Source organism: Myxine glutinosa, chromosome 1, assembly GCF_964187855.1.
Source record: "Myxine glutinosa chromosome 1, kmMyxGlut1.1, whole genome shotgun sequence".
NCBI lineage: Eukaryota > Metazoa > Chordata > Myxini > Myxiniformes > Myxinidae > Myxine > Myxine glutinosa.
In genome coordinates, this window is record NC_136261.1 from 74,035,762 (window position 1) to 74,062,948 (window position 27,187).

General features: G+C 43.9%; 1 protein-coding gene across 9 annotated transcripts in view; it reads right to left on the bottom strand.

Annotated features, from left to right (window-relative positions):
- LOC137425176 (ERI1 exoribonuclease 3) overlaps positions 1-27,187 on the bottom strand; it is a 317,378-nt gene that overhangs the window by 207,341 nt on the left and 82,850 nt on the right. For all 9 annotated transcript variants that reach the window (XM_078773403.1, XM_078773392.1, XM_078773408.1 and 6 more), the window contains exons 4-5: positions 8,600-8,659; positions 6,692-6,783 (exon numbers count right to left, since the gene is read on the bottom strand). In XM_078773403.1, coding sequence (XP_078629529.1) covers positions 6,692-6,783; positions 8,600-8,659 — 152 coding nt within the window. The remainder of the gene's footprint in view (positions 1-6,691; positions 6,784-8,599; positions 8,660-27,187) is intronic.

Sequence of the window (27,187 nt, forward strand, 5' to 3'; positions counted from 1 at the left end):
CAGCCCGAGAGCAGACCGCAAGATGCTGAAGGAAGTCTCTAAGAACCCCAGAATGTCATCACGGGACCTACAGGTAGCTCTTGCCACTGTTGATGTCAAAGTGCACGAGTATACCATTAGAAAGAGGCTGCACAAATTTGATCTACATGGGAGGTGTGCCAGGAGGAAACCTTTGCTGTCCAGAAAGAACATCAGCGCAAGACTAAAGGTTGCCAATGCACACCTCGGCAAAGACCAGCACTTCTGGAACAATGTGCTCTGGACAGATGAGTCAAAGGTAGAGCTATTTGGCCACAGTACCAGAAGACATGTTTGGCGAAAACCAAAGACAGCATTTGACCACAAGAACCTGATACCAACTGTAAAGCATCGTGGTGGAAATATTATGGTTTGGGGCAGCTTTGCTGCATCAGGGCCTGGGCAGCTCACCATCCTAGACTCCACTATGAATTCTTCATTGTACCAGAGGGTGCTTGAGGATAATGTGAGGCCATCTGTCGGAAAGTTGAAGCTCACCCGAAGGTGGACCTTGCAACATGACAATGACCCTAAACATACCAGTAAATCCACCAAGGAATGGCTGAAAAGAAAGAAATGGAGTGTTCTGGAATGGCCAAGTCAAAGCCCGGATCTAAATCCCATCGAGATGTTGTGGGGGGATTTGAAATGAGCTGTGCATGCAAGAAACCCCTCAAACATCACACAGCTGAAAGAATTCTGCATGGAGGAGTGGGCAAAAAATTCTCCCAGTTGATGTCAGAGACTGGTAGACAGTTATAAGAAACACCTACTTGAGGTTGTTTCTGCAAAAGGGGACAATACCACCTATTAGAGCCAAGGGTGTACTTACTTTTTCCACAGAAGGAAATGGAATCTCTGTTAATTTTTTGTTGAATAAATTATTGAAAGTCAACTTTTCATTGTTTTTGTTCAATTAGATCACCTTTATCTATAGATACTGTTTAAATGAAGATCAAATAGCTGTATGTTGAAATATGTTGAAAAAGTCAAAACTTTACATCGGGTGTACTTACTTTTTCACATGACTGTATACACTACATGGTCAAAAGTATGCGGACAGCCCTTCTAATTCGTGGATTCGGCTGCTTCAGCCACACCCAATGCTTGACAGGCATATATAATCAAGCACACAGCCATGCAATCTCCATCGACAAACATTGTCAGTGGAATGGGCTGTACTGAAGAGCTCTGTGACTTTCAATGTGGCACCGTCAAAGGATGCCACCTTTCCAACAAGTCAGTTCGTCAAATTTCTGTCCCTCTAGAGCTGTAAGTGCTGTTATTGTGAAGTAGAAACGTCTAGGAACAACAACAGCTCAGCCGCGAATTGGTAGGCCACACAAGCTCACAGAAAGGGACTGCCGAGTGCTGAAGCGTGTAGCCCGTAAAAGTCGTCTATCCTCGGTTGCAACATTCACTACCAATTTCCAAACTGCCTCTGGAAGCAACGTCACACAATAACTGTCCGTCAGGAACTTCATGAAATGGGTTTCCATGGCCGAGCAGCCGCATACAAGCCTAAGATCACCATGTGAAATGCCAAGCATTGGCTGGAGTGGTGTAAAGCTCGCCGCCATTAGACTCTGGAGCAGTGGAAATGCGTTCTCTGGAGCGATGAATCACGCTTCACCATCTGGAGTGCTGAATCACGCAGTCCGACAGACAAATCTGGGTTTGGCAGATGCCAGGAGAACGCCACCTGCCGGGATGCATAATGCCAACTGTAAAGTTTGGTGGAGGAGGAATAATGGTCTGTGTCTGTTTTTCATAGTTCGGGCTAGGCCACTTAGTTCCAGCGAAGGGAAAAATTAATGCTACAGCATACAATGACATTCAAGACGATTGTGTGCTTCCAACTTTGTGGTAACAGTTTGGGGAAGGCCCTTTCCCCTTTCAGCATGACAATGCCCCCATACACAAAGCGAGGTCCATACAGAAATGGTTTGTCGAGATCGATGTGGAAGAACTTGACTGGCCTGCACAGAGCCCTGACCTCAACCCAATCGAACACCTTTGGGATTTTTTATTTTATATTATTTGTATACAAGATCGAGGCTCGTGTAAGAGCTAACATTAATCACAAAAAGACAAACTGACATAAAACATAAGGTAAAAAGTGCGGGAAACAATATGGGGAGAGAGGGAAGCACACAAGTACAACATTTGAGAGCAGGGACATCGGGAGATCTGCGGGAGGGAGAGGGCTTGGGGGGAGGAGGCACCCAAAGGGGGGAGGGGGGTCAAAAAGATCAAGGTTTTGGATGGGGGAAGACAAGAGAAGGTGGTGAACAGCTGTTTTAAAGACCTAGAGGGAGGAGTGAGATTGCATAGAGTGAGGGAGTTTGTTCCAGAGGCGGGAGAAAAGAGGAATGAAAGAGTGAAGGTGAATAGAGTCTTGATTTTGGCAGTTTAACCATAGGAGCAGATCTTGTGCAACCTGTAGGAATATTTGGGGGACAGAGCACAGAGAGAACTGGGGGAGCAAGGCCGGAGAGGAGTCGGTAGAAGACAGAAAGACCACCAACCTGCCTGCGGTGAGAGAGTGAAAGGTCCTCGGAGTTAGATTCATTGCATTAGATTCCAATGATTCTGAAAGCTTTGGTTTCAACAACGTGAAGCCGAGCTAGGTGTGAGGCAGGAGAACCGGCACAGAGGGGAGAACAGTATTCCATTGAGCTGTGGATGAACGCCTTGCATGTGGTGAGGAGCTCAGGTGTGCCAAGGAAGGACTTTGCACGACAGGTGATGCCCAGTCAGCGACTGGCTTTGGTGGCCAGCTTGGAAATATGGTTTTCCCAGGAAAGATCATCGCAGATCTCAATATCCAGTTGCAGTGAGACCCAAACGCTTGAGTGACAGAACCTCTTGGAGAGGATTGTTCAGAAAGTAGATGGGAGGGTTTTCCAGGCAATCTTTTCGGAGAGACATAGTGAGAGTGTGAGATTTGTCAGGATTGAAAGACATGTTCCACTTGTTTGACCAGTCTGTGATTTTTTCCAGGTCTGCGGAGAGTGAGGAGGCAGCAGACTGCCGATCTGAGGGATGAGGTATGGAGTGGAGTCATCAGCAAAGAGAAAGAGAGGATTTTCCAGAGAGTCGGAGAGATCATTGATTAAGACCAGAAAAAGCACAGAGCCCAGAACACTGCTTTGGGGAACTCCAGCCTGAACAGGAAGGGGTGGATGAGAGAAATCCATTCCGGGCCACACGTTGACTACGACCAGAGAGGAAGTCCACAAGCCATGCATGGAGATTTCCATGGAAACCGTAGGAGGAGAGTTTGGAGAGCAAAGCGGGATGGCAGACTGTATCGAAGGCACGTGTTATGTCAAGGGAGACAGCTCTGATTTCCTATTTGGCATTAAGGACCTCCATCCATTGTTGAGACAGCAGAAGCAGCATGTTCAGAGTAGAATGACCTGGTCTGAATCCAAATTGATGATCGGAGATCAAGCCATTGAAGAGGAGGGAAGGATTTGATGTCAGAAGTGATGATTGATTCCATGACTTTGCTGATTATTGGGAGCAAGCTGATTGGTCTGTAGTTGCAAGGATCTGTGTTTGCATTTTTATGTGCAAAGCTGCAATGTTCGCTGATTTCCAAGTTGATGGCAGATGACATTGAACAAGAGAGGGTGAAGAGAACAGAGAGAGGGTGAGACATAGCGGCAGAGCAGAATTTTAGGACCCGTGGGCTGATGCCGTCTGGTCCAGTTGCAGAATCAGAGTTGAGGTTTGACAAAAACTTCTCCACCTTGTCAGGAGAGAAGGACACCGAGTCCTGGAGCATCTGGGTTAGACTGGGTACGGTGAGTACAGAGAGAGATGGGTTCGGGACACAATATTTTGAGGCAAACACAGAGTTGAGGCATTCGGCGTTTTCACGTGCAATGTCAACTGTGTAGCCATTTGAGGTAAGGGAGGGGATGGAGGGGGAACAAACACCAGAAACTGATTTGACCAGACACACCACCAAGATTTGGAGGAGGGAGACAGGTTTGAGATTTCAGTCTTGAGAGTAGAGAGATAATGTTTCCTGGCTCTCCTGAGGGTAGACACACACTTCTTCCGAGCTTTGTGAAAGGAACTGAGATTTCCTTCAGTTGCATTAGCGTTCCATGAGGTGAAGGCAAGTTGCTTCATGGCAACTGCCTCACCACAAGCTTCAGTGTACCATGGACGGGAGGAAGGGTATGACAACTGAAGACGAGATTGGATAGATCTGTGCATGAGAGAGAGCAGTTTACTTTGGAAGAATTCCCAGGAAGAGTTGATATCAGAGGCAGTAGAGATGGGAGACCAGTCCAGATGATTGATGGCTGCTTGAAGACCATGCCAGTCAGCCTGAGTGAAATGCCAGACTCGTCGGCACTGAGGAGGCTCTCTGAGAATGGCCAGAGAGATGTCCACTTTAACAAGGAAATTATTAGAAGAACCGATTGGAGCAGATGAAGAGCAGCAGACATTTGCAGGGAAGTTTGTCATAACCAAGTCTAGAAGAGAAGATACTCCATTGACTGAGATCCGGGTCGGGAAATTGACAGATTGTGTCAGTACCAATGAGTCGAAGAAGTCCTTTGCTGAGGTGCCATGGCTAGTGTGAGAGGAACCCACACCCAGCCAGCTGGCATGATGACAGTTGAATTCGCCACATATGAGGAAGAGAGAGTTGGGATGAGTGGATAGAAGTTGGTCCATGTTGTCAGACAGGGAGATGTAAATGGAGTCATCACTGTTTCGAGGACGGTGCAGGACACATATGAACAAAAGGTGGGAGCGGGGAGGAAGCCGTAGCCAGAGGTACTCCTGGTGGTGGGGTGGAGAGAGGGCAGTGCAAGGAGAGTGAGGAAGAGAGTTTTTGATAAAGATAGCAACCCCACCACCAGGACGAGGCCCAGGTCTATCATACCGGAGGAATTAGTGACCAGGAAGAGATATTAAAGAATGAGAAACATCTTGAAGGAGGAAAGTTTCTGTTAAGCAGATTACGTCTGGTTTGTCAGAAGCAACCTGTATGGAGAGATCAGTCAGGTTTGAGCGAAGGCCCCGGATGTTTGAGGTCCATACCGTTAAGGAAAAGGGAGGGGGGGGGGGCATCGGGTGCAGGACAGGGGAGGAGAGGAGTAGGGTAAGATGAGGGGTGAGAGGGGGAGGGGAGGTAGGGAGAGCTGTTGATAGTGTGTTGGAGATTGCAGAAGAGTTAGGAGAAAAGGAAGGATGAGGAGGACAAAAAGTTTGATGGTGATGGGAAGAGGCACAGTGAGGTGTTGTTTGAGGGGGGGGGGGGAGGAGGGGCAGAGCATAGTCGAAGGTTGGAGGTGAGGGGGGAGTTTAGGAGGGGAGGGGTGATGGGGTAGTTTAGAAAGTGGACGATTAATGAAAAACGAACATTTATTACAACTTGGGTTTGTTGTGATTTTCAAGTCAGAGATCCAATTGAGAACGATAGAGGGGTGGAACGAAGGTGAGTTTCGAGAATGTAGAAAGGAAGGACTGTAAGTGTAAGAGTTTGAATTTTTTTTTTGAAGTGGAATGATTTGAAGAGGAAATTGAAAAAAGCCTTTTAGATAGCAGCGTGTTGTAATATACCACTGAATAAAACACTGCAGGGGAAAGTTTAGACATATTTAATTAAATAAAACTGTGAAAAACAATCTGGGAAAAGTCCCTGAAGTAAGAGGATGGATGAGATGGAGGATGGAGAATGAGATGGAGGAAAGGATGGATGGAGGAAACTAGGATTGGAAAGGCGAGTTACAGCTGGAGATGGAAGGAAGAGGTGGAAGAAAAGGAGATAAAGGGGGTGGGGCGAGGAGAGAAGAAAATTTTTTTGGGGGGGATTTAAAACGTTCGACAAAGTAGATGTTCGGGGAAGTTTGGGGAAGAAGAGACAAACTAAGAAATAAGTACTACAGCGAAGGAAATAACTGAAATACACGAAACACCAACGGGGGGAGGGAACAAGTTACCAGGCCACACACGCCGTACGAACAGAAAACGATTAAATTTTACACAAGTTTGCACGAAATGCAAACCAAGATTAACTCGAAACACACAGTAACACATACACAATAAAATAATGAGCGGACATTTGACAAAGACACAAATGGGAAAATACTTAAACTTTGATGCCGTGCAGAGGTCGAAGTCGCTTCCTTGCTCAAGGGACCGGAAGTGGAAGTCCTCAAATGCTGACTGAATTGGATGAAATGGAACGCTGACTGTGAGCCAGGCCTAATCACCCAACATCAAAGCCCGACCTCACCAATGCTCTTGTGGCTGAATGGAAGCAAATCCCCGCAGCAATGTTCCAACATCAAGTGGAAAGCCTTCCCAGAAGAGTGGAGGCTGTGATAGCAGCAAAGGGGGGCCCAATTCCATATTAATGCCCATGGTTTGGGAATGAGATGTTCGATGAGCACATATGGGTGTGATGTTCGGGTGTCCACATACTTCTGGCCATGTCGTGTGTGTGTGTGTATATATATACACACACACACACACACACACACACACACACACACACACACACACACACACACACACACACACTATATATATATCTCGACCCCAGATAATTGTATCGCATTAAAAAAATCCAAACAAATATAGAAAATGCAAAGAAATCATTTTTAGCTGTGCTATTCAAAAAAGTAAATGTGACTCTTACATGACCTTGAGGTCCCAGTCTCCACAGGTGACAAAGATGAACCGGTGTTGTGAGTCCAACAACCCCTCCATTTTCATCCATTCATCTGCTTGCTGCAAGTACACAACAGAGAGCAGTGAGGACCAGTGAAAGGGGGGCCCGGTACATATTTCACGGTGGAACATTTCAATTTCCCCTTCATTTCTCCTGGTATGTCGCATAAAACCTTCTTCCTTCATGTCTCCTTCCAACTTCTATTCGCCTTTTACCTTCCTTCTCCTCAAAATCCACACCATCCCTTTACTTCCACCTACATATGTAATATGAGGCGGGGGGCTCTGAGCCTACATATATGTAATATGTAGATTGCTCTGAACATAGCTTGTGCAAACCCAAAATGACTTGGCTTCACGTGACTTAAACCCATAATATCAAAGAAAAAGAACCAAACGCAATTGTATCCCCCTCCCTTCCTCCAACACGCTCCAAACCTCACCACCCATGGATATTGTATTTCTGTGCCCTAATGCGTAATAATAATGAAAAAGTCTACATTAGAGTTACCCGATGAGAAGCGCAGCAGAAAGGTAATAATGTCGTATACACACTGGGTACAAGCAAATGTTTCCAAAACCTCAGCTCGAGCAATTCCATTTGAAGAGACACTAATAACATTCCTCGGAGAGCATTCCAGAGAAAGATAGGCCTGAAAGTTGACCGCACGACAGGCCTGTGTTGGCTTTCAAGTTGGGTAAGCGTGCCAAAGTTTTCAATTACGACACCGGGTAATGTGAGTGATGCGAGTTCAGACCAACGGCCAGGACACCTCTCAAACAGCAGGCATGCCGCCGGCGGCTCCGCCAGCACCGAACATCTCATCAGGTCCGTTAATATTCATAGAGGGCATAGGCTCTGGGCACTCGGCTTAAACAGCTTGATGGGAGCACCGCCAATATCAAACACAACCAATGTCGGTCCGGTAATCCAGCAGTGCAGGCGGAATGAGGCATGGCGGGGAGGCCTGTGAACGGCCACAGTCTGCCGCATGCTCTCTGGAGTGCCTTTGGTGGAACCGACGTAACCGTCAAGGGTGACTACTAAGGCTTTTTCAACAAGGCCTCGCTCGCATTATATTGCTCTCAGCTGAAGTCGCCGTAGCCATGATGGGTTTGAGTCAGAAAGTCGGATGGAGTAGAGCATCGATTTCTACTTGCACCCACTCACAGCTCATGTCCATGACTCTGGCTTTCCCTCTCATACTGAGTGCCTGGTGGCCTATTCTGATTCGTAATCCTAGGTTAGCTACACACACCAGCCAGCATCCTCCTTCCATCCCCTTTTACAACCTCAGTCTTCCAAAATGGCTTAAAAAGGGCCTCTTCCCATTAATCTCCACTTTCCTGTGAGCTGGGATGCTGTCATTTTGTCTACAGTGACTAATCTTTTGGAGTCGCCGATCGATGAGCAACTTAAAGGGGTGCTCCCACAATCCTAAACCATGTTTTTAATCCGGCGTTGACTGGCTTTCTGGTGGAGTATTTTGCATCACCATTTTGAAAGTCAATGCAAGTCATTTTGAACATCTGCCAATCATACTCTCAAATTGAGCGTGAGAAGAATGTCCTGTTTTCTACCGATTACGATGCATTTGGCAACAGATTGGGTCGAAGGTGCTCATGTACCTCCTCCGATGTGCATTGGCAATTCCATTTTCTCTCCTTAAGCCTTTCTCTGTGTGCAGAACATTTTGTACAATGTCTAAACCTCTGAAGAAGCTTGCACAACCATTACATGCAATAAAAGGACATTATGATTCGGATTTACCTCATGCTGCTCTGATAACAATACAAAACACGATGTAAGCCAATGGCAAATCATACTTGTGCAGATTCCAACGTTTTGTTTGAAATTGCACTGAATATAACATACCTGCAGTACCTGCTCCAAAGTGGGCTGGTTGTCCACCATGCTTTGAATTATCCCAGTTAGCTGCAAAACACAAACCCAGTAGTTATGTACTTATTGCACCATGATATTTACACATTGTTGGATATTTTCTTTTTCTGCAGGAATTGGTAACAGGTTGGCCAGTTTTCATGTTCCCATATGAACATTTCTCTCGTAATACTGGACTTCCAGGTGCATATCCCTCACACACCGTGTCAGTTTGTTCATCGCCTAATAATGTCCTCGTAATAAACAAAAGACACAACCGACGTCTCATAATGTCGTTGTCCTGCTCGTGATGCACAACCTCCACAATGAGCCTTAGACACTTTAAGAAGACATCAAATATAAGGTCAAACCTTAACTTCCCACCAACTCCTCTACAGAAATATTTTTCTTTCAATGTCCCTGCAAGCACTCTTCTTCTTATAGTCTTTTCATTATTGGATCAATGATCTCAAGTGCCATATTAAAAGTTACTCAAAAAGAGGAAATCAGTATAGTTTTACCTTCTTAAACTTTACCCTCTTAAAACTTTTTACCTTCTTAAATTGTCATTGCGACAAAATAAATGCAATTTACAGCTTACATCTTCTACAACTGTTAGTAGTCTTCAATAGTTTTAGTCGAAAAACAAGAATGAAGAAATCATCAAAGACCACTCAAACTCTTGCTAAACACCACCATATTTAGATAATCCGACAACTTTGTTGTTTTTTGTGTACAAGATCAAGGCTCGTGAAAGAGCAAACATTAATCACACAAAAAGTCAAACCGACACATAAAACATATAATAAGGGGAGTGGTAGACAAGATGGGGAGAGAGGGGATAGGACACAAACACAACATTTGAGAGCAGGCACATCGGGAGATCTGTGGGAGGGAGAGGGCTTGGGGGGAGGTGAGAGAGGTATAAAACACATGGACACTGCAAGGACTTCCAGGAAAGAAGTTGGAAGTTGGAGCTGCTGCTCCCATTTCTGCTCGTGCGATGCGGTGTAGGCAGAGGTTTAGTGTGACATCATCCAAATGACTCCAGCCGGCAGTGGAGCACACAACCTGTTCGGAGACTGCGACTCTTCTACGAACGATTAAAGCACGAGACCTCTCGCTCATTTCCGCCACCTCACCTCAGCAAGGAATGGCCGGGGCCCACGAGGCCGATCGATCATGCCTCTTTAGCGCTGAGCCTTTACGGATTCCCTGCCAGCATCGATCAATCACGTATCACGCCCTCGAACCGCGAGACCGGGCTCTCACAGACGCCAGTGTCAAACACGCCATGACACGCTGTCATGACATTTCATTGCTCCACCGTGTTGTTCAACCACGTCACTCCTGGTGCTCCTACTTAGAATATCATTTGTGCATTTAAACAGCATGTGTTCTAAACTCCATAGCTCTCATACAATACGCATTAAAATTAAATAGATAGAAATATGGATCTTTAACCGTCCTTTAATATGACCCATGCCTATCCTTTTCACGTCGTTTTCTACTCACATTCAATATTCCCAATCTGTGCTCTACCAGCAACGAATACAAATATGGTGTAGTCACTTTGTTCAGCCCTATGATGCTGTACATCATACGTGTTTTTAAAGACGGATTTGTATGCTATACGTCAGTGTAAAACAGAGCTAACCAGAAGGCTCTGATCATAGGGATGCCTGTGTGGCGAGCTTGGCTGGTTCGAAATTACTGATGCTCTTCTGATCCTTTCGATGATGAAAGAAAAAGAGAAACTCGCCCAAAACCAAATCCGGTTGCATGTCGTGACTGGTCGAAGGTTCGGCTGATTGTCACAAGCCACAGAAGTTCTTGGTGACGGAGAGAAATATCTCATCAACACCAAAACAAAAGACAGGACAACCTTATTATCATTGTAATGAGATGGAGGCAGGTGTGTAGAGCGGAGGCAGGTCATCTTCCTGCAACTGTACAATGAAGATCAAGTGCTGATCGGGAAGCAGTGGAGGATGGTCAGATGAATCTTTTCCACAGTTTGTTTGGAAGAATAAAACATGTAAATTGTGCTTCTTAAGTGTGCATAATACTAAGAATAATGATAATTCCAGGTGATGCAATAGTCAGAAAACACTGCCTGGGTCGAGATAAGTGATACCTTATATCAATGCCACAGAATATTTTTCGATATACAGTTCTATAGTCCTTAAATAAATAGTTGCCCTTTTAGGAGAACAATAATCTCACACACTCTATCCCATGCCAGTAAATAATTATCCGCAGTTATCAATCATATCGAGTAGACTGAGAATTAGGCAAAGTCAAAACTTCAACAATCTTCCAGATGACAGTTCAGCGAGGTTCACCTGGAGGTGTCCCTGTGCATTCACAAACACATCAGGTGTAAGTCAATGGAGCCAAAATCAACCACACAACTCAGGAGTGACCGCGCCGTATTCTGGAACAGCTTTTAAGTCGCTGTTCCCGTTTTTAGGAGTGCATTAGAATTCCCATGGTGCTATTTAAGGGAGAATGCTGGTGTGGCAGGTGCCCCGGTCAAATTAGCTCTTCGTAAATTACGAGCCCCCTTCGCCATTTACATTTATTATCCTGCAGCGAAGGCGACTGATGCCCGCCATGCACCACAAGGTTAAAAGGAAAGCAGGGAGGAAGAGGAAGGAGGAGGGAAAGAGGAAAAGGGCACGACCTTTGGATTCAAACCTGCCAAGCTTTGAAGGATTAGCTCTATATCTCGGCGTCTGAGATGGTGTACAAAATAACGAGAAGGCAAAATATTCGGAATTTAGGGCATGGTAATTTACTGAAGCTTGATTCGGCGTCATTGCATGCCCTTTCCTCTTCAGCCAGGCGCTGGACAAGAACCGACCACGGCTCCAAGGGTTCGTGATGGACCAGCATCCATCCATCAGCAATGAATAGGCCGATTTCTAAGACCGATTCTCTGTGCTCTCATGAGATTCCAATAGAAGCTCCTCAGCACCGAAACGCGTTTAGCACATTGACTTTTACGCCAATCTTTACGGAAACGAGAAAAGTTTAATTTGCATACCAGTGTTTGCTAATGCGGGGCTGTCAGCTTGAAAGGTCAAGAAAAGCAGTTTAAATGAGCCAGGCAGCGCTGACATGCAGTGCTCCAAAAGAGAAGTGCAGTTTTCTCTCGAAAGACGAAGCTTTCTGGCAGTGGCAAGACACAGACATTGAGTAATCCAATGGTGTAACTAGGCTGACACCACAGACTGCTTTACAATCTGCTAACAATCTGCGAACAAAATCCCGCAATGGAAAAAACAGCCAAGGCAATCAAACAGCAGGCAATGCGTGCATGAATTTGTCATTGTACGTTTATTATCGTTGATGACTTTGATGCGGGAATGCTAAACCTGTTAATTTCCTCCATGACATTCATCTTTTTATTTTCCTTGCAACCTTTAAAAACTAAAGTGATATTATTAAAGAACAATCAAAGGTTGTTGACGAGGATTCGTATCTGCTGAGTGATGTTGTCCCTATACACAATAAATCTGGATAATAATTGGTGGTTTATCATAAATATTAAATTTTATAAATTCAAAATACACTCACAATCACAAAATTAAACTCCCTGAATTCGAATCTCAGATTCGAAACTTCCTTCAATAACTGAGCATCTTCCATATCAAACTCAAAATGACATATGAATGCTAAACGAGGCCTTTTCACATGCGCTGTGTGTGTTTACAGTGACTCGGTTCTGCTCGCCGGGCACTTTTAACCGGCCATTGCTAGTGCAAAATCTGATTCAAATAATATTTTAAAGATAATTTTTCAGCATTTAGACAAATTGACAAAATGAGTGGAGATTTTCAAAATGATTAATTATAATTGTTCTATTTCTCAATGAAAATCGGACTCACGAGAATATATGATAAAAGAGAAATGTCCGTGGATGATACGAGTCAATTTCCTATAATTTCTTCCTCATACAAATAGCTAGCAGCGGCTGTGGTTATACAACACACACATATACATACACATACACAGACACACACACACACACACACGTGCCGTGAGGGGGAGGCGGCATGCTTTGCCACCCCCCCTCTCACCTGGGACGGAGAGGACCAAGGGCCGCGTCGAATACAACAGTTTCGAAGGCAACAGAGACCAAGCCAAAATTGGCAGCTTCAATCACAATGAGGGCTGCATAAGAGGGGCCCGGTGTCATGCCATTCGACATGCATATCAGTTTGCGACTCTTCCTGGCTCTGCAGCTTTGTGGGATTTGTCGTTTTCTTACCCACATACTGTCGATAATGAATTATTCCTTATCGAATGCCTTATCGAATTCCATCAGCTGCGGATAAGAGAGACCGAGCTTTTTGGGATCGAGAACTGCACCGAATACAACTTCGATGGGAGCAAGAACCGAACCGAGGGTGGCAACTTTGGTGAGGCAGAGGGCCGTGCAATTGGAGTCTGGTGCTCGCGCCGATTGACGTGCATTTGAGACCTTGTGGGAGAGAAAACTGCTCTTCGAACTATAAGGACAAGGCCAAGAAGGACAAGAATGAGAAGAAAGAGACCGAGAAGGAATTACAGTGGGACTGCGTGTGGAGATGATGACCGGTGGCAGTGGGGTGCTTTGCCAGGGTGGGTGGGGGTGTCCCCGGGTGGGATTGGGCGTACCCTGGAAGCCACACGGGAGGTTGTGCGGATCTACATCACCACTTCAGGGATGAAGGGGGAAACGGAGCCTGATAAGGAGACGGCTTGGTCGATGAGTCGTGGTTCCTTGCTAGAGTGAAGTTTCAGCTTCAGGACCAAGGACGACTCTGTTCAGTCTTAGACACTCATGTGTGGAGATGATGACCGATAGTGGCGGCACGTATATGCACACACATACGAATCGTGATTATGCATACACATGCACAGTTGTGATTGTTATGCACATGAATCGTGATTATACACATATTACACATAGCTTATATACATACTAGTGGGGTATGCTCACACATTGTAAGCATTAACGAACCGTGCTTCATACGTCGGTACATAATACCAAGAGGCTTTATGATTATAGGCAAGCATTACCGACCTCCTGCTAGATTTTCAAATGCTAGATATCGATCAAGGTTTTTTTTTTAAAGGGACACATTTACTGTGTTTTTTTTAAGGTAAATTTTCATTTACAGATGCTTTCTGACGGTTCTGTGATTTTTTCTGGTGTATCGGTCTCGATGTCTGTCGGCACACCAAATTTACACTTTCTACGACACCCGGAAGTTACCGAACATTAATATCAGTCAGTCAGTCAGTCAGTCAGTGGTTAGAATGAGCTTTATAAATTAGATTATATACAGACATATTGATATGTGATTAACTGATTATACACACATTAAAATACACACATATTATACGTATTACATGCGCACACATGTACGTACGCACAAGCACACACACACACACACACACACACACACACACACACACACACACACACACACACACACACCTTTAGCTTCTGGTTAAAGCAATTTGATGCTCACTATGTTCACTACACTTGAGCATTTAAATAACTTATCCAAAAGGATCAGGAAATGGATGAGTGGCTCACAGAAGGTAACACCTTCCTCATCCCAAAATCTTAAGAGACCCAACTACCCCACAAATACCGGTCAATAACCCGTCTACCAACAACAAACAAACTTTTAACAGGAATCATCACAGAAACAATGTACCACCACCTAACACAACAAGGAGGCCTAGCGGCAGAACAGAAGGGATGCAAGAGAGGATGATATTGTTACGTTTGTAGGGGATAGACAATGATTACCTTAGAACCAGGTAGAATGCATCGGTAGTGTGCTCCAATGGCCGTGAAGAAGCAGAAACCCCAGGTAATAAGTAGGAAATTTGTGTCGACCATATGTCGTGGAACAGCTTGTATCTTTCTCCCCATGAGAGGGGGGGGGGGGGGGGGTTGTTAATTAGTGAGGGATTATGGGTAAATTAATCCCTGTATGTAAATGCTTCTGTAATCTTTTCCTGTGTTCCTTATGACACCGCACTACTCACCATAGCCAAGCCAAGCAATCGACACCATAATTAATGACACTAATTAAAAACCAACCGGAAACCAGGCATCAAGCACTACCGTGAACAACATCAACTTGGTGAGCACACAGGCACAGGCAGGGCCATAAGCCACGTCCCGAAGAGCAGTGATTGGACTGGGATTTGATTGGCACAAGCACTAGTAAGATGGGACTCGCTGATAGAAGCAGACACGAAGACGTTGTGGGATGACGTCAGAGCCTCAAGTACAAAATAGTTGTAACGGTGGACATTTTGTCTTCTCGCGTCTTCTCGTTCTGGATCCCATCGCAAACGGTCCCATTTTGTCTTCTTGCGCAAGGGAGATTCATCACGGGCAGTCGTGTTCCGACAGCTTGATAGTGATCGTGAGGAGGAAGAGCTGCGGACCGAGAACTGTGGTTTCCTGAACAATATCGTGAGGATAAGCATGGCTGGAAGAGCGAACTGTGCACGGAGGCCTGGTTTTCCCCGCCCACGTGCTGCGCGGCAAAGCATGCGGTTCTTGCCAAGGCCTCAGACAATCTTTGACGATTCCTGACGAGATACACCAGCCGATTTGAGCTAAGTGCCACAAACTACACGTATTTATTTTCCAGTTATTTTATCCTTTGTCTGTATTCGTGTCTGTGCGGGAGCACTCCGATTAGGAATATAGTTTTATCGTGTTTTCTTTGTTACCGGCATTTTCTTTAATAAATCTGGTATTTTTGTCCATTTTAATTCCATGTCGGTTTGAGTTGATTTATTGCAGGGTCGAAGACGTCGTGTGGACTGGTGAAGGTAAGCTCTTCGGCCCCCTTTCCCTCGCGTGTAACGGGGGTCCGCCATTGAATTAAACGCCTCGGAGTTAAAAGCTCGTTTGGTCATCTGTGTCACCCTGCGGTGTTCACCACACAGGGTAGTCACACGACAATATGGTACAATAGACAACCTATTACTAAACAAGGCCATACTCAAAAATTGCAACACGAGAAGAACCATTGTCCACAGCATGGATATAAAAAAAACTTTTCACAGTGTCCCACATTCATGGACGATAAAGTGCATGCAAATGTACAAGATAAATCCCAAAATAATCAAGCTGATTGAGAAAATCATGGAGTGATGGAATACCACATTAAACCTGCAGCACTCCGAAGGAAGGATTTAAATACCAAGAGTAAAGATGCGACACAGGATCTTCCAAGGAGACAGGCTTTCTCCTCTCCTGTTTTGCCTGGCCCTGGACCCACTAAGTAAATTCATTAATAAGCAAGGACTTGGAGACACCCAAAATCCAATAAAATAATGTCCAAAGAAGCAGGAAAGGTGACACACCTACTCTACATGGATGATTTAAAGCTCTTTGCACCAAACGATGAAAAATTGGCAGAACAACTGAAATTAGTGAAACGGTTCTCCGATGACATCCAAATCGAATTTGGCCTATATAAGTATGCCAAATGCACATTCGTGCAAGGTAGATTAACATAAACGGACAACATAAAATCGCCCGAGATACAACAATACAGGAGCTGGACAACAAAGCATCTTACAAATACCTTGGAGTAGAACAGGGTCACCAAATTTGTAATAAAAAATGCACAAAACAATTACCAAAGAATACCTGCATAGAACGAGGCTGATCCTGAAAACATATCTCACCCCAATAAACAAAATCAAAGCCATAAACCAACTAGATGTATTCATAGAATACTTACCCTGCACAGTCAACTTGTTGTGAGCCAACTCTTCTGTTTTTGAACATTTTTTTTCCTTTGATCCAATATGGCTGCCAGACCACGTGAGCAATGAGCAATGACATCATAAATTTATATTCTCTAATATAATTTTTGCATAGATCACACTCAATACATTACACTCAACAATTATGGCACCAATGACGTCATCGTTAACAACACCTATTCCCCATATAGAGTTCTTTACAATGAGCCATGTTTCAATTTTTTCAATGCAGCTGTTTTGGAGATATAGAGGTGCAACATTTTTCGTTTTTTCCAAGATGGCGCTGGTATCACATGACCGATGACGTCATGATTATCATTAAAATATTCTACAGGAGGAGGTGCTCCAATGGTGAAAATTTTGTGCTCATCAGACCAACAGTTGCTGAGAAATAAAATTCACAATGATCGGATAAGTGTTGTACTTGTCGAATTATGACGTCATAACGAAGGCACCGATGACATCATTATTAACATATCTTATTCCCCAAGGGGAGTACTTGACAATGAGCCATGTTTCAATTTTTTCCATGGAGCGGTTTCGGGGATATAGAGGTGCAACTTTTTTCGATTTTTTGCAAGATGGCGCCTGTACCACGTGACTTATGACGTTATAATTATCATTAAAAAATTCTACAGGAGCTGCACATATTCTGAAAATTTCGTGTCCATTGGACTAACAGTTGCAGGGGAATTTTTGTTTTATTCATACTGATCAGATTTTTTTTTTTTTTTTTTTTGTATACAGAGTCGAGGCTCGTGAAAGAGCGAACATTTATCAAACAAACAAATCAAACAAACAAGCAAACAAAGTATATAAAAAGGGGAGCGGTCGACAAGATGGGGAGAGAAGGGGAGGAAGCACACAAACACAACATTTGAGAGCAGGGACATCAGGAGATGTGTGGGAGGGAGAGGGCCTGGGGGGAGGCAGGATAGGTATAAAACGCAAGGACACCAAGGACTTCCAGGAAAGAAGACAAAAGTCACCTAAAAAAAGTGGATCAGGGTGAAATTAGCGGGGGTAGAAAAGATCAAGGTTTTGGATTGGGGAAGATAAGAGATGGTGGTGAACAGCCGTTTTAAAGACCTGGAGGGAGGAGTGGGATTGAAGAGAGTGAGGGAGTTTGTTCCAGAGGCGGGAGAAAAGAGGAATGAAGGAGTGAAGGTGAGCAGAGAGTCTTGATTTTGGCAGTTTAACCATAAGAGGGTTGCAGGCAGATCTTGTGCAACCTGCAGGAATATTTGGGGGACAGAGCCCAGAGAGAGCTGGGGGAGCAAGGCCGGAGAGGAGTCGGTAGAAGACGGAAAGACCACCAACCTGCCTGCGGTGAGTAAGTGAAAGGCCCTCGGAGATAGCGTCATCGCGGGAGATTCCAATGATTCTGAACGCTTTGGTTTCAACAGCGTGAAGACGAGCTAGGTGTGAGGCAGGAGCACCAGCCCAGAGGGGAGAGCAGTATTCCATTGAGCTGCGGATGAAAGCCTTGTATGTGGTGAGGAGCTCAGATGTGCCAAGGAAGGACTTCGCACGACGGAGGATGCCCAGTCGGCGACTGGCTTTGGAGGCCAGCTTGGAAATGTGGTTTTCCCAGGAAAGATCATGGCAGATAGTGAGACCCAAAAGCTTGAGTGACAGAACTTCTTGGAGAGGATTATTCAGAAAGTAGATGGGAGGGTTGTCCAGTCGGTCTTTTCAGAGAGACATCGTAAGAGTGTGAGATTTGTCAGGATTGAAAGACATGTTCCACTTGTTTGCCCAGTCTGTGATTTTGTCCAGGTCTGCAGAGAGTGAGGAAGCTGCAGACTGCCGATCTGAGGGATGAGGAATGGAGCGGGAGAGAGTGGAGTCATCAGCAAAGAGATAGAGAGGATTTTCAAGAGAGTCGGAGAGATCATTGATGAAGACCAGAAAAATCACAGGGCCCAGAACACTGCCTTGGGGAACTCCAGCCTGAACAGGAAGAGATGAGAGAAACCCATTCAGGGCCACACGATGACTACGACGAGAGAGGACGTCCGCCAGCCATGCGTGGAGATTTCCATGGATACCAAAGGAGGAGAGTTTGGTGAGCAGAGCGGGGTGCCAGACCGTATCGAAGGCACGTGATATGTCGAGGGAGACAGGTCTAATTTCCTAGCATTGTACTTGTCAAATTATGATGTCATAATTAAGGCACCGATGACATCACCCACCATCAACATATCTTATTCCCCATGGCGAGTACTTGACAAAGAGCCATGTATAAATTTTTTCAATTGAGTGGTTTGGGAGATATAGAGTTGTAACGATTTTCCAAGATGGCGTCCATACCACGTGACCTATGACATCATAATTATGAGAAAAAAAAATCTACAGGCGGAGGCGCTTCTATGGTAAATGTTCGTGTCAATCGGACCAACAGTTGCCGAGAAAATTAATTTTTAAAATGCAGACACGTACGGCACACGGCACACGTATGCAACTGAATGCTTAACCCTGTTTTTCACTTCGCGAGCACAGGGTAACTGGCAGTCCCAATCTTCCATTACAGCTGCGGAATAGTAAACTGGCCCCAAGCAGATATAAAAAAACAACATATCAAAACAAGGAAACTCCTTACCATCCACAAAATGATCTACAAAAATCAGTGCATCCCAATAATGTACCTGCCGAGGAAAGAAGGAGGTGGCGGCCTGATGGAGCTCTATCAAGTGCACAGAGGGACGACTGTAGGATTAGCAGAGTACGTGAAAAGCTCAACAGACTACCAAATACAATTTGTGTACAAGCATGGACACAACAAACTAGAAAAGGTATCTCTCACTCACATTGCAAAAAACTTCCAAAAACAGGTGCAATTGGAAGATGTTATGAACCAACCTAAACAGCAACGAATACAGCCCCAATGATTGCAAAAAGACAAAATAAAAATATATATAGTGACAACTGGGAGAAATACAAAAGAGTAGGGAAATATAAAAAAGAGTTGGATAGATTGGAGATAGACAAAGAAGGATCACTGGAATGGTTAAGAAGAGGTCAGCCCAACTGGGATGGAGATCGAATCATAATTAATGCTCAAGACCAAGGACACTACACCAATGGATTTTAAAAGATGGCAGGACTGAGTCAATCGGACAAGTGTAAGTTCTGCAAGGTAGAAACAGAAAGCACGAGTCACCTCCTATCGGGATGTGAAAAACTCATGTCAGAACAGCTGTATAAACAAAGGCACTACAATGTATGTAGAGTAATCCACTGGCACATCTGCAGATATTTCAATATCCCAGTTCCAAAAACTGATGAAAACATGAACGAAAGGCAATCATTGAAAACAAGGACATAATGCTCATGTATGACCCGATGATCCCATCCAGCGTGAACATGGAAAATAAAGCATTCTGACCGGACATAGTACTCAAAAACAAAAAGGAAAATAAAGCATTGTGAATTGTGGCTTCAGTACACAGTAATTTTGGTCTAAATAATGCAGAAATCAAGAAAATGACCAAATATCAAGACCTCAAGAATGAAGTAAAAAGATCCTGGAATCTGAATTGCCAAAATTTTACCAGTGATATATAATTGGAGCACGGGTAATGATAAAGAATAACCTTACAAAGATCCTACAAACCATCACTGGGAAAATTACCACAAACGAACTACAGTTGGAGGCAGTATGGGGCTCACTGACAAACCTGAAAAGAGCCCTTGGAACAAAACTATGAGAACAACACAACTTCACAAATTAGCCCATGAATCACAATCCTTCACCAAAGTGGGGTTGGATACTTCAACTCCTTAGAGGACTTCGTTCCCCCTTCTGAAACCCAAATTATGGAAATACCAATCAACGGCATACACATTAACGGAGTTTCTGTACCATATAAACCAAAGGGTATCGTATCATTTGTGGTTCCAAATATATTTACGACCAAAGTTGTCCGGGTCTTTTTGGAACACTGTGTACTTCAACGCAAACGTGAAACTCCCATTATGGGCAAACGTAGTTCACAAAGAAATCATAAACGGCTGCTTTTCTTTTATGTTGGATGCCACACCGAACCGTGAACAGTTTAAGGTCAAATGGCAATTTTATTCCTTCAACATATGTCGTCACAACGTGCTGCAGGCACAGATAAAAGTATTTTGTCGACTTATAACAATGAATCAACATAATACGTGGTAAAGATACTAAATGGCCCAACACTTCATCCATGTTATTATATTGGTGCATAAATGACAGTAATCATTGGTAAAAAATGGACGTTGTTCTTGTGAGGCAGCTGCTCTCTGGGTCAGGGCCCCTTCTGACCGAAAGCTTTTGAGTGAGCCAGCAGCAAGAAAAAGAACCTCTGTGTAACCATGGACAATGCCAGGCCAATTGTGCAGGTACAAAAGAGGTCTGGAATGACCTCAGAGTGTACTCACAGGGATACATTCCTGCTTTTCAACCTTATGATGTATGTGGACAACATCATCTCTGCACTGTTGTCATAGCAGAAGACCATAACAAATGCATTACGATTTGGAAAAGGTCATGCTGAGATGATCCTTTTGGTGGCAACAGAAAAGCCAACCAACTATCACCAGTAAATGAACGATGTAACAAAAGACCACCCACAAACACACTCCAAACAAAAGAAAGAAAGACAGCTTTAGAAAGACAGCTTTTCCTCAACTTCAGACGAATATGACATGATTGGACAGCAAAATGTCACCTGAGTTATTGATGTGAAAATAAAAGCAAAAGGTTTTTCCCCAGATCACTAACGTGTCTCGATTTCATCCAAATGCACTTATTCAACATGACCCAGAGCTCTGAATCAACTGAGAATTCCAAAATGGTTGCCCTTCATAGTCGACGTGGGCCATTGAGATTTGACGTGAGACAACCTGGGTGCGTGAATTTGTTTATTGTGCAAGAGCTGCTTCCCACACAGCAATCAAACTCTGAGGTAGGAAGCAGTGTAAACTGGTGCCAAGTAAACCTTACATTAGAAGATCAGACCACTTGCTAACCACAGTTTAAATCAGTAATTTGGAATATGTTCCATTCTGGGTACCGGTGGTACCTCACCTAGACCTTGTCAAAAGACACCCTGGGATCTTTAACATCCACCAACTAATGCTAGCAGAAGGGTCCCCAGCTTAATGTCCATACAAGGGACAGCCTACAGATTGATGCAACTTCCTGACTGCAAAGCACCAATCAACAATTTAGAGTCAGGCCGAGAATCAAACGCAGACTAGACAAATGACAGGTAAGTGGCCTACCTCTGCACCATCCTGTAAGACAGTTCAGTAAAGCACACTGATGGCATTAACAAGGTATTCATAAAAAAGTATGGATATAAATGAAAAGTTAGCTGCAAAATTGAGTGTCTCTTAAAATAAGGTGATAAGTCATAAAAGAAGGCATGACATAATTGAGAAGAGTTATGGGCAGAATCATAATGGTCACAAAGATGGGCTGTAAAGTGAGATCATCATTATTAAAATCATTCCAGTCATAATGAAAATGTATCGGTATGAATCATGACAGTTGCATCGAGGTAGATATTCCTGTATGTTTTCTAAAGATCAATCCAGCAGCTCGAAGTCTGTGCTGGATAAATAAAAAGTTTTAATTGGATGGATGAAAAGCAAGGGATTGTGGGCGGGAGCCGGGGGGTTGTGGAGGTGTTTAATGAAGAATGCTATTTAGACAGCCCAATTTAAATTTTATATACAAGGGTCTGGGCTCATGGAGGAGCTAAATGACATGGGGCAGCATGTTTACAGATTAAAAGAGGATATTAGGGAAGGGAAGGTGTGGACATTCACAAAGAGGAAAGGATGTTGAACACAAAAAGAATACTGATGGCCTGGAGAGGAACAGAATGGGGAAAAATGGATGCGTATGGGTGTGCACATGAGATAACTAGAGCGACACTCGGTAGAGAGCATACCTCCGCCAGGCTGAACAGTTTATGTTCTGTATCCCACTGATAGGCCAAAATCTAATCACTTGTTATTGTCACCTACCGGACTCATCCACCTAGTTTTGTGATATCCGTCCATAACTTTTTGAAATAGCATGCTATACAGTATATCGTTATTGGCCCCATCTCTCAATAGCGAAGAATCACTAAAAAAATTGTCGTATCTGGATCCGCATCTGGATCTTCACCAAAATCGAATCAATTAATCCTTGTCACACCCAACCTGTCTACCAAGTTTCACCTGAATCCATCCATAACTTTTTGAAATAGCATGCTATACAGTATATCGTTATTGGCCCCATCTCTCAATAGCGAAGAATCACTAAAAAAAATTGTCGTATCTGGATCCGCATCTGGATCTTCACCAAAATCGAATCAATTAATCCTTGTCACACCCAACCTGTCTACCAAGTTTCACCTGAATCCATCCATAACTTTTTGAGATTTCCTGCTCAGACAAATACACAGACAAACATGAAAAATCACTCATAGACACTTGGCAAACGAGAACAAAGCAGAATGGCACTCAGTAGAGCATCCTTTTGACCTCACAAGTAATTGGTGGTTGAATTATGTGACCTGATATGCAAATCGTCTTCAAATTCTAAGTTAATCGGATGAAAATTGACAATTTTAGAAATTTGGCCCATGTTGACCTTTTGGCCGATGTTGACCTCAAAAAATAGTTGGTGGTTGTATTCAGTTCGCTGATATGAAAATCCTATTCAAATTTCAAGTAAATCGGATGAAAATTCAGGATTTTAGAAATTTGAAAATGTTGACTTTTTGGCCTATGTTGACCTTTTGGCTGAAGTTGACATTAAAAATGTTGGTGGTTGGTTTCAGTAAGCTGATATGCAAATCCTATTCAGATTTCAAGTCAATCGGATGAAAATTGAGGATTTTAGAAACTTGTAAAAAGAAGTTGTTGACCTTTGGCCTATGTTGACCTTGTGACCTCACAAATATAAAGAATTTTGTCGGACCACAATCTTCACCATTTGGTGAAGTTTCGTGAAGATCGGTTTAAAATTGTGACCTGTACACAAGTATGTGAGAAACAGACAAACAAATACACAAATGAAAAATCACGTATAGAGCAACATTTGGCAAAAGAGAACAAAGTAGAATGGCACTCAGAAGAGCATCCTTTTGACCTCAAAAATAATTAGTGGTTGAATTCAGTGACCCGATATGCAAATCGTCTTCAAAGTTTAAGTTAATCGGATGAAAATTTACAATTCTAGAAATTTGGCCTTTGTTGACCTATTGGCCTATGTTGACCTCAAAAATAGTTAGTGGTTGGTTTCAGTAAGCATATATGCAAATCCTTTTCAAATTTCAAGTCAATCGGATGAAAATTGAGGATTTTAGAAACTAGTACACCCGCAGACTCCGGGAGGGGCAGGAAGGGTCATTCCTCTTTGGGGTATATAGATTACAGTCGATCTATGGGCGGGTCTCAAGAACATTGGGTGTGTGTTCATTTTCCAAGTTTCTTGTGAAGAGATCGCCAAGTGGTTTAAGCATTTGAGCAATCACTCCATTCAAAACCATTAAGGAACGGCTGGCTTGGCAAGCACTAGCTAGCGGCTTGGTATAGGAGCACAACCCGAGCTTCTCCCTTTCAGTTTCGTATGAAACAGCAGGAGCGAGTTTCAAAAGTTCGCTACGAAAAATGCCACGGTAGTGGCAGAAAGGGCCATGTTATTAACCCAACATTTGTGGGTTATATAGAGTACAGTAGATCTTCGCTCAGTTCCGTAAGTAAACCTTACTTCACGGATGTCGAGATTCCTCCAAATTTCTTCATTTAGTGTTATAAAGAGCATGAGCGACTGTTTAAAAAGCTAAGCATACGTGTTTGTGGAGTATAATATTTTTACTTCCTGTAGAAGTCGTTGCTCCCACAGAAACACCATTATAACTATAAGCTATTTATCTACGTTATCACGTGTATAAATAGCTTAGTTGGTGGTTGGTTTCAGTAAGCTTATATGCAAATCCTTTTCAAATTTCAGGTCAATCAGATGAAAATTGATGATTTTAGAAATCTGAGAAAAGTGGTTGACCTTTGACCTATGTTGACCTTTTGACCGAAGCTGATCTCACAAATAGTTGGTGGTTGAATTCAGTTAGCTGATATGAAAATCCTATTCAAATTTCAAGTCAATCGGATGAAAATTGATGATTCTAGAAATCTGAGAAAAGTGGTTGACCTTTGGCCTTTGTTGACCTTTTGACCTCAAAAATATATAGGATTTTGTCGGACCACAAACTCTACCATTTGGTGAAGTTTCGTGAAGATCGGTTTAAAATTGTGACCTGTAGGCAAGTATAAGTGAGCGGATAGACAAACAAACACACAAACTGAAGTGATCAACATACTTGTCAAAAAATATATTTTTTGCCAAGTAACAAACAGGGGTGAAAATATGACCTCTGTCCACCTCCAGCATTTGAAAGATTAGTATATAGAGGAACAGACATGGATACAGGGACACAATTCTACAATCAGGAAAGCAAGGGGATGAATGAATGCAGGTGAGCAACCCGCCTGGACTTTGGGCGCGTGAGAAGGTAATGGTTCTTTGAGGAACATGAGTGGCCTGTGGTGGCTTAAGGAGGGCAGAGTGAGAGCCTACCAACTTGCTGTCGGTGGAAAAAAGACATTCCCTGGGTGTCTTGAGATTCCAATGGTGTGGAAAGCTTTTTGATGGCTTCAAAAGGAACAAAGTGGAAAGCAGAAACACCACCCAAAATGGAGAGCTGTACTCCATGGAGCTCCGTATGCCAGCCTTGTACTCTGTAATGGGCTTTCATGAATTTTGGCTCATGAATTTCTTATCACTAAGGTGAATATCCAGATGGTGTCAAACCAAACAAAAGGTTATGACAGATAGTGAGGCGAAGGAGCTTTTTAAAAAATTTTGGATACATGATTGAGGCTCGTGTAAGAGGTAACATTAATCAAAAAAAAACTGACACATAAAACATATAATAAAGGGAGCGGGAGACAAGATGGGGAGAGAGAGGGAAGCACACAAAAGTACTACAGTAGAGAACAGGGACATCGGGAGATCTGTGGGAGGGAGAGGGCTTGGGGGCAGGAGGCATGGGAAGGGGGGGTGGCGGGGTGGGAGAGGTATAAAACATGGACACTGCTAGGACTTGCAAGAAAGAAGTTGGTATTTCAAAAAACTGGATCTGGGGTGAATTAACGGGGGTAGAACAGATCAAGTTTTTGGATGGGGGAAGAGAAGAGATGGTGGTGAACAGCTGTTTTAAAGACTTGGAGGGAGAAGTGGGATTGAAGAGAGTGAGGGAGTTTGTTCCAGAGGTGGGAGAAAAGAGGAATGAAAGAGTGAAGGTGAGCTGAGAGTCTTGATTTTAGCAATTTCACCAGAAGAGTGTGCTGGCAGATCCTGTGCGACCTGTAGGAATATCTGGGGACCAGAGCACAGACAGAGCTGGGGGAGCTAGGCTGGAGAGGAGTCGGTAGAAGACAGAAAGACCACCAATCTGCCTGCGGTGAGTGAGTGAAAGGCCCTCAGAGCTTCATCGCGGGAGATTCCAATGATTCTGAAAGCTTTGGTTTCAACAGCGTGAAGCCGAGCTAGGTGTGAGGCAGGAGCACCAGCCCAGAGGGGAGAGCAGTATTCCATTGAGCTGCAGATGAAAGCTTTGTATGTGGTGAGGAGCTCAGAAATGCCCAGAAAGGACTTTGCATGACGGAGGATGCCCAGACGGCGACTGGCTTTGGAGGCCAGCTTAGAAATTTGGTTTTCCCAGGAAATATCATGGCAGATAGTGAGACCCAAAAGCTTGAGTGACAGAACTTCTTGGAGAGGATTATTCAGAAAGTAGATGGGAGGGTTATCCAGACGGTCTTTTCGGAGAGACATAGTGAGAGTGTGAGATTTGTCAGGATTGAAAGACATGTTCCACTTGTTTGATCAGTCTGTGATTTTGTCCAGGTCTGCAGAGAGTGAGGAGGCTGCAGACTGCCGATCTGAGGGATGAGGTATGGAGCGGCAGAGAGTGGAGTCATCAGCAAAGAGATAGAGAGGATTTTCCAGAGAGTCGGAGAGATCATTGATGAAGACCAAAAAAAGCACAGGGCCCAGAACACTGCCTTGGGGAACTCTAGCCTGAACAGGAAGGGAAGATGAGAGAAATCCATTCAGGGCCACACGTTGACTACGACTAGAGAGGAAGTCCGCAAGCCATGAGTGGAGATTTCCATGGATACCATAGGAGGAGAGTTTGGTGAGCAGAGCGGGGTGCCAGACCATATCGAAGGCACGTGATGTGTCAAGGGAGACAGCTCTAATTTCCTGTTTGGCATTGAGGACCTCCATCCATTGTTGTGACACCAGAAGCAGCATGTCCAGAGTAGAGTGCCCTGGTCTGAAACAAAATTGATGATCAGTGATCAAGCCATTGGAGAAGAAAAGATCCAGGAACATTTCAGAATTCAACATTTTCATTTTCAGAATTTCAATGTTTCAGAACATTTTCAGAATTTTCAGAATTCATTGGAGATTGGAGATCCAGGAACTGTGCCTCTTCTAGTGGCTGTCCAGACAATTAGATTGGATGGTTCAATGGCTGATCCTTGTGGGTATATAGCGTGAGAGTATGACTTGTTTGTTGTGAATGTCATGTTCCAATTTCCTGATCAGCAGCTCATCTTGTCCAGGTCTGACGTAACAAATTCAGCAGCGGGCGGTCATTCTCAAGAGTGATGTTTCATTATACACAGGTCGGGGCCAATGGCAAAAATATAGTTGGTTTTCAAAATAATCATGTGAAA